Raw genomic sequence first — 15,165 nt, forward strand, 5'->3', positions numbered from 1 at the left:
AGTGATCTGCCCCTGAAAAACAGGTCTTCAACTCCCCTTTCTCTTAAAATTGTTTTGAGAATTCAAAGTATGTAAAATAATTAGCATTCTCATGGGGTCAAGGTTACTGGAAATTTTAGGGATCCCTACCTGGAATACCACCTGATTTAGGAAAATTGGGGTTCTTTTCTAAGGGTTCCTAGTTTCCTTAAAATCTGTTTATTTTTTCACCAAGAATAGACACAGAAGGAAACACGAACACAGTTTTATTAGAGTTTAAAAGAAAAGCCACAGAATAGCTTTTGGGAGTTTTGAGGTAGAGTAGAGGGAGAGAAAGGTCCTGCTGATTGAGTTAGGGAGGGAGGATCAGCAAGCAGCCACATGGCAAAAAGGGAAGCAGTATAGAAGCAGGGAAGGCTTACTCAAGCTGTGGAGAGAAACAGAAAGAAAGAGACAAAAAGGAGAAAAGGGAACAGTTAGTCTTTTCTGTGTCTTGACTCAGAAAGGTGGACAGAGTAACCAGAGCCTCACAGCAGCTTGGGAGAGACAGTACCAGATGTGGGCTTTCTGGAAGGAAAAGTGCATTATCTCCTTAGGTGGATAATTATCCCTCCATGTATTTAGCTGGACACTTGCTGAATCCCTCCAGAGGGATGGTCTCTTAGCCAGGTGATTAACTCTTTAGTTTTTGAGTAGCTTGGAATGTTTGACATCCCTAGGCCAGAGGCAGAGTCCATTCTCTGGGCTAGAAGGAAATAGCATTTTTGAATTGGCCTCAACAGGGAGCTTTGATCAAGGCTTCAGTAACACCCAATCATTTAGGAGATGGGCTAAAGTTGGAAATAGATCTCTCTGTCTCTCTCTGTCTCAGTCTCTGTCCCAATCTGTCTCTGTCTCTTTCTCTGTTCCTCCCTGTCTCCCTGTCCCTGTCCCTGTCCCTCTCCCTCTCCCCTTCCCCCTCCCTCTCCCCCTCCCTCTCCCCCTCCCTCTCCCTCTCCCTCTCTCCCTCCCCCTCTCCCTCCTTCTCCCTCTCCCTCTCTCCCTCCCTCTTCCCCTCCCCCTCCCCCTGTCCCTCTCCCCCTCCCCCTCTCTCTCCCCCTCCCCCTCCCTTTCCCCCTCCCTGTCCCTCTCCCCCTCCCTCTCCCCCTCCCCCTGTCCCTCTCCCCCTTCCCCCTCCCTCTCCCCCTCCCCCTCCCTGTCCCTCTCCCTCTCCCCCTCCCTCTCCCTCTCCCCCTTCCCCCTTCCCCCTCCCTCTCCCTCTCCCCCTCTCCCTTTTCCTCTCCCCCTCCCTCTCCCTCTTCCCCTCTCCCCCTGTCCCTTTCCCCCTCCCCCTCCCTCTCCCTCTCCCCCTCCCCCTCCCCCTCCCTCTCCCTCACCCCCTTCCTCTCCCTTTCTCCCTCTCCCTCTCCCCCTGTCTCTCTCCCCCTCCCCCTCCCTCTCCCCCTCCCTTTTCCCCTCCCCCTCCCTTTTCCCCTCCCCCTCCCTCCCCCTCTCCCTCCCTCCCTCTCCCTCTCCCCCTCCCTCTCCCTCTCCCTCTCCCTCCCTCTCCCTCTCCCCCTCCCTCTCCCTTTCTCCCTCTCCCCCTCCCTCCCCCTCTCCCTCCCTCCCTCTCCTCTCCCCCTCCCTCTCCCTTTCTCCCCCTCCCCCTCCCCTTCCCTCTCCCCCTCTCTCCTTCCCCCTCCCCCTCCCCCTCCCCCTCTCCCCTCCTTCTCTCCCCCTCTCCCTCTCATTTTCTGGCTGTACTGGAATTCATTTTGTAGATCAAGTTGGCCTTGAACTCTCCCTGCCCCAGGCTTTGGATGCTGGTATTACAGGTGTATAGCACCACATCTAGCTTCTCTCCCAGTATTTTCTATATAGCATTGATTTCTTTCTTCTGATTTTACATATCCAATCCATGGAAACAGGCATGCCTATATTGGGAAGTATGATTACTTGAGACCAGCCTGTGTTGTATAATTAGACTCTAATTCGAATGGACAGATTTTTTTCTTCTCCAAACAGTGTGATGTACAGGCTCCATATATCTTGCAGTTACACTGTATTGAGTATCATAGGCCATCTAGGGATGATTTAAAGTTATATAAGCAAATTGAACACTTGAGGATGATAGCATTTCATAGACCAACTGATGTCATTTAGATATGTAGGAATGATTGCATTTAACATTACAATTTCAATTCAAAGCTTTTTAACGTATGTATGTATGTATGTATGTATGTATGTATGTATGTTTATTTGTTTGTTTTGGTTTTCAAGACAGGGTTTTTGTGTGTAACCCTGGCTGATCTGTAGACAATACTGGCCTTGAACTCAGAGATCTGTTTGCCTCTGCCTCTCGTTTGTTGGGATGAAAGGTGTGGTCCACAATGCCTGTTCTGTAGCATCTCTTAAAGTTAATTACAGCAAACCAGATCCATAATAGTACATGGAATTAGAACAGAGTCAAATTCCCCACCCCCTACTCCATATTTGGCAGAAATGGCAGACAGATGTTAAAGGATCACATGGAAGACCAACACTTGTGTTTTCACTTGTGTCCTCTGGGCGAGGACAGGTAATAGTCTCTATAGACCTAGCTGTGTGCTGGGCTATTGTTCTGACAAAAAGAGAAGAGATGGGTCAAGAGACTGACTCCTCACAGCTTAGCTAATGCTCTCAGTTATCCCTTTACACGCAGTAGCCTTTTCCCAAATTGCCCACACAAATGTCATGCTCTGTGTGTGCTTGGACACGGAGAAGGTTGGTGTGATAGTGTCGACTGTCAGATTGACAAAATATAGAAATGTTGATCTAGGCACACTATGAGTTGTTGTTGTTTTTTTTTTTTTTAAATTCCCCATGGGTGAATTATAATTTTAATTAGTAGATTTGGGAAGATCTACCAAAAGTGGGCAGCACCATTTTCTTATTTTGTTCCTCATTGTGAATGTAGTTTAAGGACCCGCCTCTATGTCCTGCCTCCCTGACGTATTTGCCATGAGGAACCATGAGCCAAAATACACTCCTTTTCAGTGGAGTTACTTTTTTCAGTGTATTTTATCATAGTAAGAGAGAAAGGAACTAAGATAGAAAGCAAATCCTAGATGAGTTCAGTACAAGAGTTTTACCATCTGACAAATAAGTAATGCAGGAAATGAGGGGGTAGTGGAAGGGGGGGGGGAGGAATCAGTCTGTGAGGAAGCAGCAATACTTTCAAAATTGTCACCAGAGTGAAAAGGACATGTCCTTGAATTGCTAGATTGAAAGGTCCTCCTGTTCCCTTTCTAATGGATGAGCATTTGAAATGTGCATTTCAGCAAAATGGATGAGCTGTGAGCAGACAGTGACAAGACATTTGGATATCTGAGGCTCACCGATGAATATATGAGTTTATAAGTGTTCAGGCAGTTGGGTGAAGGAAGGATGTTGATGGAGGTGGCATCAGAATGTCATCAGACTTTTGAACAAAAAAGTTGGTCTCTGGTTAACTGTGAAGAAGTGACTCAGATGTCATTCGCACGCCTTTTATAGACCCTGTTTAAAACACAGTGGCATGGAAGAATCATTATATTTTCAGACACGCCAGAAATTAAATTAATGACAATCTGTCTTAGGAAGTGATTGGACAATATACTCCATTAAGTTAGATGAAAAAATCAACAGATAAGAAAATACTGGAGCCCAGAACAGAGGATGATTTTAGCAAAGGAGTGTGAGATGTGCATCACTCTATAGGTACTTAATTGAAAGTGGGTTTGTGTCAATAAATTGGCTGATAGACAGCAGCTGATATGACACATACATACAACAACAGCAAAAAGTGTGCGTGTGCCCAGATGCATGCCTCTAAGTGCAAGTGTGTCTTAGAAGACTCAAGTACATGAGAACTTCAATGGCAATCTAATTCACAGCATGGTCCATGAAGGCTTTGGTAAAAACATCTATTCCAGTTTGTCACTGGTGTGCCCAACAGCAGCAGTTGGAGGGGTTTCCTTTTATCTTTTGAGTATATGTATGGTGTATGTGTGTGTCTGTGTTTGTATGTTTGTGAATGCAGGCACCTGTTTTTCTTCAGTCACATATGGAAGTCAGTAGCCAACATCAGCTGTTGGTCCCTGCCTGTCACTTTCTTTGAGATAGGGTCTCCTTGTTCACAGCTGCCTTTGCCAGGCTATGGGCCAATCCATGAGCTTCCAGAGATTCTCCTGCCTCCACCTCCCTGGCCCATGATTGGAATAGCAACTATGTGTCACCTTGTTGATCCTTATAAGTGCATGGCAGTCACTCAATCCGTTGAGCTATTTCCCAAGCCCAGTAGCTGTTTTTTGTTTGTTGGTTTTTGATTCCACTTCCCTGGCCCATGATTGGGATCACTACTATGTACCTCCTTCCTGAGCTTTACAGTTTAAGGGTCCAAACTAAGCTTCACAACTGCATGGTGTGCACTTTACCCATTGAGTCATTTCCCCAGCCCAACACCCATGTTTTCAATCAGCAACAATATTCAATCTTTTCTCCAAGCAGTCAGACTTTGTGCTTCCCTAATTTCCTCCTGAAAGAAACTGGGAGATGTTAGGTATTATGTCATTGGACTAGAAAAATTGAACATGCATGTAAGGTCTTTATTTTCATTTGTTTGTTTTCTTTGAGACAGGGTCTCACTATGTAGCTTATGCTAGTCTGGACTTGCTATGTAGACAAAGATGGACACTTTGTGCATGTGACCTCCTTTACTTTCCATAGTGTATCTTTCCCTTGTTCACCAAGTTAGAGTATCACAATGTTGGTGAAAGTGAAGATTCAGCCTATACATTAGACTGTGGTTTTATGATGTTTATTGTAATCCCTCATTTCAGGCTTGGCATCATGGATCCTCTGCTGGAATCAAATGATACTTTTGCCTTAAAGGTTTTCAGAGTATTGGGTGAAGACATTTCAAGAAATGTATTTTTCTCACCCTCAAGCATGTTTTCATCTCTGGCTATGATCTTAATGGGAGCAAATGGAACCACTGCAAGACAGATAAGTCAGGTAACCAACACCATTATACAGTAAATAAATACTGTATAATGTGGACTGTAGTTTGAGCTTGTCCTCCATATTTCAAGTTGCCCTTGTAGAAGACATAGGGGTGTGATTGGAGTGTTGATGGGCAGGATGTGCTATCCCTGTTGAAACCCTAGCTGTAACATTCTAACCCACTGGTGGTGACTGTGTGTGTGTGAGGTTAAATTTGGTGCAAAAATACCAAATGCATGGTACCAAGGCCTCTATGATCTCCACTGTCTGTTGTCTGGCCCTAAGGGATCTCAACCTTCTAACAAGTAAGGTTTGTTTCTAGGATCTTGAAGTTTATTCTCAAATGGGGTCAGTCTAGCCTGGAAGATCAGGGATAGAACCTTTGGGGGATTTTGTTGAGTTCTGTGCTTTATCTGCAAAAGTATGTGAACCTCAGAGACCATCTTCCCCAGAATAATGTGGATAAAAGTACAGTGCACACTCCCTAAAGTGCTAGCTTTGGTTGAGTAACAGACACTTCAGATTGCCTGGCTTTATTAACATATAATATAGTTCTAGTGGATGAATACTAAAATTCCAAAAGTTAGAACACTTTTTAAAAAAATTAATATTTAAGGGCAGTTTTGTCTTTCCTTGATGTTGGGGTTTTTGGTTTGTCATGCAATGCAGACTCAAGTGATGTCTTGTTGAGGTAGACTCATGTGGTATTTTGTTGAGGGAAGACCCATGGAATGACAAGTTATATTTGGAGAGAGTATAAATAGGACTCAATCAGCAGTGACAGGGTGTTTGCATAGCTGGCTTTAGAATGTTGGTCTTGTGTCTTTGTTGATCTTTACTTTGTTGAGAGATGCATGACAGAGAACTTCTCCTGGGGTCATGTCTGGTTCTGCTAGCTCCTGCTCACTCATGCAGATTTTGTGGAGGCCTGGCTGTTTTTGCTGGATCATGCCACCACCTCTGATTCAGGTTTAGTATCCTGACACTACTGAACTAGACTGATGGTATCCTGACAAACAGAGATTGAAATTGCCCCAAAGAACTACTTCTAAACAGGTCCACATCCCTTTGTCCTATTTACCATCATTTCTCCATTTGGACTGTGAGCTAGAAAAGGCGTCAAAGCATTTGAGAATCCTTATTAAAAGTAGGTTTTAAAAACCTAAGCCTACATTTCCTGGATGTCTATGTTATTATCAGCTCTCTTTATAGTGACACAGATTGGGTTTAGCTCACTTAATGACTTCCTTTAAACATCACTGTCCCTACAATATCTTAGCTCCAGATACAGTTATATTCTGAGGAACTGGGTATCAGATGACAATGTACCAATTTGGAGAAATATATTCAGTGCATTGGAGAAATTGCACATTGCAGTCTCCAAACTGTAGCAATTCTGAATCACATCCAAACATGTGTGTCCACTCTCTTTTACCCAAGGTTAGGGATATTTGAAGCCAGTCTTTCCTAATTCATCACCACCTTATGGCACACCATTGCATTCTGGGTTAGCTCTTGGTATCCTTTTTTCCCCCTCCTTTCTTTTCTTTTTTTCTTTTCTTTTTAGAAATAAAATAAATTTGTTTCTTTCTCAGCCTGCTTTCTTACTGGAGAGAGCTAGAACCTAAATTCAACTTAAACTCTCTCTCTCTCTCTCTCTCTCTCTCTCTCTCTCTCTCTCTCTCTCTTTTAGTTCCAAAATATTACATCCACTCATAAGCAGTTTATCTGTTTCCTATGGGTGCATCTGCAATAATCTGTGTACCTTTTCAGAAGGATAGGAAAGTCTAAGAAGGTAAATCTAATGCCTGGCTTTGATGTATCTAGCATGTTCCATGTTGGATAGGGTCATGTTTCTCTTTCAAGAATATTTGTGTGATAGCACAAATACTCCAGGATTTTCCATGTGGCTTGGGTATCTTTCCACCAGTGCAGCTGGAAACAAGAGCACAAATGTGGCAGCTTCCAGGCCCTTTACAGTCTAGGCCTGAAAGAAGGTCATTCTCCTAAATTCTGGTGGTCAGACATGCTGCAGCCGGCCCAGGCCCAAGAGCAGGGAAGAGATGACCTGAGATCAGAAGCTGGGCGCACTGGAATGACAGCAGGTCTTGTTGGTAGCCATTCTTGAAGCCAGAGTGTCATTTGTGAATTTGAAGAGGTAGGTTTGCTAAAGACCATTTCTTCTCAGATCAGGGCTGACAGGGCACATGGAGGACCTTGGAGAGGGAACCTACAAGGTACTTTCATCTCTAACTAGGTGGGTCTTTGAGTGGCATTAGGGATCTGTAAAATTCTGAGGATGAGTTTAGCGATGGCTCATTTCCTATAGCTTGGCCTATTGAAGTTGTTTTTAATCTGTTTGATTTCAGGTACTTTCTTTGGATAAATGCAGCAGCAATGGAGGTGGAGACGTCCACCAGGGCTTTCAGTCACTTCTCACAGAAGTGAACAAGACTAACACAAGGCACATGCTCAAAACAGCCAACGGTGTCTTTGTAGAAGACAGTTTTGATATCCTAGAAGTAAGTGTCATGTAGTACTCAGAGACATTAAGCAGAAGGAAGTTACCTTCTAGCCATCACATAGGCTTATACACATATACATGCACACCTTCAACACCGGCACACACCCACATGAAATGAACATTTGCCTCACACACATAAAGACACAAATAAAAAAAATAAAAACAGTTCTTTCAAAGAGGAATTTAGTATGTAGCCATGAGATCAGCTGATTTATAAAAATATTGAGAAACTGTTCCATATATACTGCTGGCATCATGGAATTTTCATCCTTTTAATACTGTGTTGGGTTTTCTCTTGTAACACGGCAGAATGTGGGTGGTCATCAATGTTATTGTCATTTCCTAAACTATATCAGCACGTGGCTTGTTCTTTAATTTGCCTTGTGCTAGTGATCAATTCCCTGTATGGTCCTGTGTAGGCTAGGCTGGTCCTTCACGACTGCAATGAGCCACTGACCCATACCCTAACACAGGCCGTGTTTTGTGAGTGGCCCACCCCCTGCTACTGAGCTGCCTGATGTGGTGACCATGGTCTAATTCCATATCATGAAGTAAAATCAATTAAAATGATATACATAGTTTATAGCTTCCATGTTTAGTTCCCTAGTGTTCTCTAGCTATAGGTGACACTATTTTGAGTGGTGAGAATCTGTATTACTGTTAACATGGAAAACTGTGGTAGAAGATCCAGCCCATGTACAGCAAAGAGGTGCCATAGTTCTAGTGGGGTTTAACCTCAGTCTGCCAGTGTTGTGTCCTCTTAGAGTGACAGCAGTATGATGCTGCATCTGAAGGTGCTCCCAGTTACCTCCTTGAGCCTCAGTCTCTATTTCACGGATCCAGCTGTTTGTCATGTTTTTTAGTTATTCTCATACCAACAAACATTTTACCTCATTCACAAACTTAGGATAAAGAAAGCCAGACACAGGAAAGCTGGATTTTATACTCTCTCCACATATTTGCTTGCAAGTCACATATGTACATCTGATATTCTGGTTTTGTGTATTGGGAAGGAGGCTATTGGTGCTAATCACTTCCATGGCTGTATAATTAATGTTGTTCAGTCTTTTAAAGATTCCTGCCGCAAGTTGTACAAAGCAGAGATAGAAAACCTGGACTTTAAGGGTGCTCCAGAGCAGTCCCGACAGCACATCAATACCTGGGTAGCCAAAAAGACAAAAGGTGAACATACAGTTACTCTGTTTTGATTGTTTTTAGTGCTGAGATTTGCCTGCAGGGCCCGGAGCAGGCTGAGTAGGATCTCCTCTGCCACTGAGCCAGATCCCATCCCTGGTAAACAGTTAGCCTATTTTGAAAAAAAAAAATGGTATATTTATGGGGGTTTTTGTTTGTTTGTTTGGGTTTGTGTCTGTCTGTGCACACCTGCTATCAGGAACACTACAGATGTGGTTTTCTCTTTTCACCAGTGTGTCTTATGATTCTACTCAGTTCTTCAGATTTGATAGTAAGTACCTTCACCTGCCAGGACAGTCTTCTGTGTCTAGTCTTTATTATTATTTTTTCATTCTTTGAGACATGGTCTAACCTTGGCTGTCCTGAAACTCACTCTTTAGACCAAGCTGGACTTAAAATCAGAAGTCAGTCTGCCTCTCAATTCTAAATAAAGGCATGCCTGGTTTTGCAGTCTATTATTACTAATAATATTGTTAGTCTATTATTACTAATAATATTATTAGTAATAGCATTACTAATAATATTGTTAATAATAATGATGAGATTTCACAAGATCTTTAAATGTAAAAAAAAAATTACCTTTTTTTTTTTTTTTTTTTTTTTTTTAATAAAGACTGCTTTTGACTTGCCTGAGGATTGAGCCCAAGGGCGTGAGTATGCTAGGCAAAGTAAAATACTCTAATTGATCTATATCTTTAGCTCTAAATCAGGAATCAGCACTCCAGAGCAGTAGGTGGCGCCATTTGCCTATGGTCCCTTTGCATGTATCAGCAAACTCTGCTAGCTATGTGGGTCTTGTCTTTGTTACTGTTCTGTGGCTGTGAAGGCACAGCACCACCAAGGCAACTGTCTTAAAAGAAAACTTCACACAGAGAGCTTGCTTACAGCAGTTTTAGGTGGGTTATTTCATGATCATCATGGTAGGAAGCAGACAGACATTGTGCTGGAGCAGTAGCAGAGAGCTTTATATCCTGATCTATAGGCAGCATGGAGAGAGAGAGAGAGAGAGAGAGAGAGAGAGAGAGAGAGAGAGAGAGAGAGAGAGAGAGAGAGAGAGAGAGAGAAAGAGAGAGACTTGGCCTGCTGTGGGTTTCAGAAATCTCAAAGACCACTCCCTCTAGTATACCTCCTCCAATCATGCCATACCTACTAATCCTTCCCAAACAGTTCAACTGTGGACTGAGTATAGAAATATTGAGCCTATGGGTCCAGTCTCATCCAAAATACCAAAAGGCTTTAATTACTTTTTGTTGTTGTTGTTGTTTGTCCTTCTTTCAGATGTAATCAGAGACTTGCTGTCTCCAGTTACAGTAAATTCAAACACACAGCTGGTCCTTGCAAATGCCATTTACTTCAAAGGAAACTGGGAGAAGCCATTTAATAAAGAGGACACCAGGGAGATGCCTTTCAAAATCAGCAAGGTAACCACAGTGCAGTAACTAAGGAGACTGCTGGTCCAGGTCCTCTGTTTAAAATTGGCTTCTGAAACATAAGGAGGCTCCTCATGTAGCCTGTGCCCCTCGTGTCTCTGGGCAGCTTTTCAGGTAGGACCCTCTGTCAGCCTTGGGGCCTTCTCTTCCCTTCTCCTTTTGCATATTCCCAGTGATGGACATAGGCTACGTGGTCTCACCATTCTGTCATGGGCTATGCTGTCACTGGCAGATGTTGAGGCCAATTCTGATGGCAGAGCTCTGCAGTGTACTTGAAATGGTCTTTCACAGACTTTTGGAGATATGAACATCAGAACTCCAATGTGGCTTATAAGGCTCCTTGTGGCCCTGAATGCAGCCCATACCTCATATTTCCCCTGTAGTAGTGCACATTCCTTACCTTTCGGTGCTGTCTTGGGTCTTCTGCCTCCTTCAAGAGGACCGAACCTCCTGCTCACTGCCACAAAACCACACAGAGGGAAAACAACCTTTCTCATTCTGTTGAAAAAATAGATGAGGGGCTGACATCTGTGTAACAAGTGCCTGGCTCAGTAAACACTGATCCAGCTAGTGAACCGGCGAGTGAAATTCAGTATTGGTTTCATGTGACAAGCACAGACCTTTGCTTACAGACAAGCAACACAGTGGGATGTGTACATCTGATAGACTCTATGTTCAGGCTCTTCTAGGTTGGAGTATGTTATTTGGTGGTGTCCCAGGTGTTTTGTAACCATTCTCTCTCTCTCTCTCTCTCTCTCTCTCTCTCTCTCTCTGTCTCTCTCTCTCTTCTTTCTTCCTCTCTCTCTCTCTCTACTTATATTTTGAGGATGACAAAACAAATTAATTACATCACATTCTGGATCATTAGCCACACCTTGCATTCCCAGACGAAGTTGAATTCGAACGTTCAGTTTCCTAGTGTTGGGGCTCAGGATTAACGGTACAAACCACACAGGTACCAGTGTCAGCCAGATGCTGGTGACTTAATGAACACTCATTCCAAGACTGATTAATCAGTGACGAAGCCAGGAGGTGGGAGCCAAGCTGGGACCCAGGGAAGTTCCCAGTCTTTATATTCCTTATCACATGTTAAAACATGGGAAAACCCACAAGTAGATTATATGGAACATTTAGGCTTTCTAGACAAAGCAGCTCTGTCTTATTTTGAAGCTGACGTGCTGGGTCTAGAGGAAGAGAAGCTAGGGAATTTCCTGTGTCCAGGAGGCTCAGTGACACTTTAAAACACAAAGTCTGGTTAGGGCGAGGGAAATTAGGTCAGGTTAAGGTAATGAGCTACAAACTGAAGGTTGAGGTAACAGTGCAAAATTGTCAAGGTTGAACATTTAACATTTAATGTTAGGAAATGCATTTTATTACAAGCTTTATTCATAATGACCTGTTCTTTTTTTTTTTTTTTTTTTCTGGTCAAAGTACTTCTGTCTTTGAAGTCACTTATGACAGGATCCTACATTAGGACTTCCTTCTACTGCAAGCAACAGAAACCCAGCTGGTATAGTTGAATTCATACAAGTTTATCATTCACCAGGAGGGCAGAAAATGGATGAAGCCTAGAGGTGCCTACAAGTGGTGATGCTCTTGAAAACTGGTTCTTCTTTCCTGCTCTGCTAATCTTTGCATGCAGTGTTTTTTCCTCAGTATCACAGCAGGGCTTTGACCCTGACTCTGTAGTCCATAGGGAAGGACATAGGCCTGAGAGCAAGAAGCCTCCTTCTGAGACCTTTCCCATATACTCCATAAATGGGAATATACTTATTGTGGTCCTGCTAAGTGTAGAGCCAACACACATTGTATTTCTTCTTGTCTCTGAACTAGACGCAGACTGCTCTGTGGCGACAGTAGATTCTGACTATAATCCACATATGAGGCCATGGCTCCAAAGGCACAAGATTTTCTGTTTTATGGATTTGTATTTAAATTATGAGCAGTATTACAGTTCATTAGTTTGTTATGAATACAGTCTTCAGATGTCACTTGAGAGCTTACTATGCCCGAGGCACTAACTGGCTTGTATGCCTAACCTCATGAAGCTCTGTTTTCCTGGAGGAGAGAAATCTGAGATAAACATATGTAATGTTCAGAGGTTTGTTGGGAGGGCTCCAGAGATCTACAGAGGTGGTGGCAGGATGCTGTGCTTGGGTGCACTGCCAGTAAGAGTTGCCAAGGAACCATTCACTGGGAAGATGACATGGGAGCAGACACCAGGACATAAGAAGCATGTACCAGCTCTGAGGACCAGTTTGTTGGGCAGAAAGAGACTTAATCTAGTTAACCACAATACCACAAACAGCCGTATGAGTATAGTGGATCAAAGAAGAGACCTGAACTAGAAGACAAAGCAACGGGGACTCTTTTGTGTTCCAGAGTGTTTTAATAACTAATGAATTAATTAATTAAATTTAATTTGTATTCCTGCTACAGTAGTCTGACTTGCCTTGTACAGGGTCCTCTGGCTGCTGTGCTGAAGTCAGTGAAAAGGAGGCTATCATGGTATTCCAGGGTTGTGAGGATGACGGAGGTTAAAAATTAAAGTAACGTTTCAGTTATAATTTAAAGATACATGCAATACAATTTGGTAATGACTAAATTCAAGGTCATGAAATTGTTTTGGCAACTGGAAAGAGGACATCACTGTCAACCAGAAAAAGTAAGACTTATAAGGTAGAGCAGGTATACAAAGAAATATTAAATTGTAGGAGTCAAATAGACTATAAAATACATTATTCCAGAGTTCAGGAAGAAGTCCAGGCTACAACGACATATTTGGGAATTATGTTCAAAGTCATGAGAATAAATGAGTTTCCCCAATAGAAAAGAATAATTTGCCTATGACATTACAGGTGTTTGGATTTGGGCCAGTCAGTTTCTCTCATTACAGCTAATATGGAGATAACCAAGTGTGCCCAATTGATTATTCCTTCCAAGGTTACATCTTAATGACCTGAACATCCTCTTCTAGGTTCCATCTCTTAAAGATTCCTTCCCTGTCCTAAACCCCATTCTAAGGGCCAAGTCTTGAAAACTGGGCCTTTAGCCACATGTAAAGTCTAAACTCTTTCAGAAGTTTAGTGACTGATAGAATATTCTAGAAGTCCAATAAAGACAGTTCTCACAGGGACAGTGACTATCTTACCCTGTTGAATTTGCCTGGTATGCCTTATTATCTATCCTTTACAGAATGAGAAAAAACCAGTTCAAATGATGTTTAAGAAGTCTACTTTCAAAATGTATTATGTGAAAGAGATATCTACTACTATTTTACTGCTTCCTCATATTGGAAATGGGTTGAACATGGGCATCATGCTTCCAGATGAATATGTTGAACTGAGAATGGTAAGGATTATGTGGCCTTGATGGAGCTGCGAGAGGGAAAGAGTGGCATTTGGGTTTATACTGGGACCGCTGTCCTGTAGGGCCATGAAGGGATGATTTGGTCTCCCTTGTAGAGCACTGGGTTTGAGATAGCCAGAGACCCAACAGGTGACCATTGCCTGGTTAGGGATGGCACATATCTCCCCATGCCCCCAGATTCAAGACTCCTACACTCGGCCTATATCCCCATTAACCTGCACCTTGCAGACACATTTGGCTCAGACAGCTCCTCCCAGAGAGGTTTGCATCACTATCCATCTACAGGTAGAGGATGTGATTACCTAAAGGTCAGGGCGTGTAGCTAATTAAGTTATTCTCTCTCAGATCCTCCCCTCTTTCCCCTCCTTATTTAAGCCAGGCCCACTCTGGCTTGACGGGGGGGGGGGCACCTAGACCATCTACACACACCATGGCAATAAAGATCTTGCAATCCTAGACTTTCTTGAGTTATTGGGACCCACCGTGTGGAAAGCCCCCTCCCCCCATCCCTGCCATGATTTTTTTCTACACTGTCCTATGCTCATATGATCATGGCTTTATTTTCTGTTCATTTGTGGGGCTGGGGTGGAACCTAGGACCTGGAGCATGCTTTACAAGCTCTGTACCCCAGCTCCTCCCAGCTACCATATGGGTCATAGTTACACTTCCATGGGCAGTAGAGCCTTCTCATTGTCACAAGAGTCCTGTGTGACAGCACTGTCCTAAAGTCTTCAACCCTCTTCTAGGTGGAAAATCAAATAACTTACAAGAAACTTATAGAGTGGACAAGGCTCGTCAAGATGGAAGAAGAAGAGGTGGAGGTTTTTCTCCCACGCTTTAAACTGGAGGGGAACTATGACATGAAAGAAGTCCTTTGCAAGCTGGGCATGACTGATGCCTTTGAGGAGGGCAGAGCAGATCTTTCAGGAATATCTTCCAAGCAAGGCCTATTTCTATCCAATGTTGTGCACAAATGTTTTGTGGAGGTCAATGAGGAAGGCACAGAGGCTGCAGCTCCCATTGGAATTGTCACAATGGAGTCACCACTGTCTCCCCGGTGCTTACTTGCTGATCACCCCTTTTTTTTCCTCATTCAAGATGATAAGAGTGAAGTGATTCTGTTTCTTGGTCGGTTTTCCTCTCCCTGACGAAAGGTTATCCCTGTCAGTATTTTACTCACTCTCCATGGTTTGCCTGTGACCCAAGTGGCCTTATCCATAAATACAATGACAGTTATGAAATACAGGGTTTATGGTAACCCATTTTCAGAACTATGTGTCTGTCTCATGGGAGGATCTAGGATCTGAGTTTTCATTTCTGGGGTTATATTATGTTGCTGTCTACAGAGCTCATCCATGCTGCAGAACATTATAGCTTCCTTCAGTCAGCCATGCATGCTCACACAGAAAAAATGGTGATGTCATCTCTTCTCCCCCCAGCTGCATTCAAATCTCATCTCACTTTATCGAGAGAATATGTATAGTGCAGGGCTCTGGGGAAAGTGGCCATGAGAACAAACTCAGATAGTCACTGTGGGCATCTCAGGTTTCATTCTGGGGCAATCAGAAGTGCAGTGTGCCAGGACTTTGCTCCATGAGAAACGTTCTTGTTTCTCTGTTTCTGTCCTGGACCTGGGGTGTGTCAGGAGCCTCTTTTTTAACAAAGGCA

The 15,165-nt window shown here is 43.3% G+C and overlaps 1 protein-coding gene across 1 annotated transcript; it reads left to right on the forward strand.

Moving 5' to 3' along the window:
- Positions 1-4,812: 4,812 nt before the first annotated feature.
- Positions 4,813-14,645, forward strand: LOC117714106 (serpin B6-like). The gene is made up of 6 exons (XM_034510735.2): positions 4,813-4,992; positions 7,350-7,502; positions 8,569-8,686; positions 9,977-10,119; positions 13,324-13,479; positions 14,244-14,645. Exons 1-6 carry the CDS (start codon positions 4,828-4,830, stop codon positions 14,643-14,645), a joined length of 1,137 nt encoding a protein of 378 aa, XP_034366626.2. The 5' UTR covers positions 4,813-4,827.
- Positions 14,646-15,165: the final 520 nt, after the last annotated feature.

Source organism: Arvicanthis niloticus, chromosome 8 (assembly GCF_011762505.2).
Source record: "Arvicanthis niloticus isolate mArvNil1 chromosome 8, mArvNil1.pat.X, whole genome shotgun sequence".
Taxonomy (NCBI): Eukaryota; Metazoa; Chordata; class Mammalia; order Rodentia; family Muridae; genus Arvicanthis; species Arvicanthis niloticus.

What these genes read in the sequence shown, in the direction of transcription:
- LOC117714106 (XM_034510735.2), top strand. Translation starts at nt 4,828, where the DNA reads ATGGATCCTCTGCTGGAATCAAATGATACTTTTGCCTTAAAGGTTTTC. An exon ending in TGCCTTTCAAAATCAGCAAG is followed by an intron (nt 10,120 to 13,323) that starts GTAACCACAGTG and finishes TATCCTTTACAG; the next exon opens with AATGAGAAAAAACCAGTTCA. An exon ending in AATATGTTGAACTGAGAATG is followed by an intron (nt 13,480 to 14,243) that starts GTAAGGATTATG and finishes ACCCTCTTCTAG; the next exon opens with GTGGAAAATCAAATAACTTA.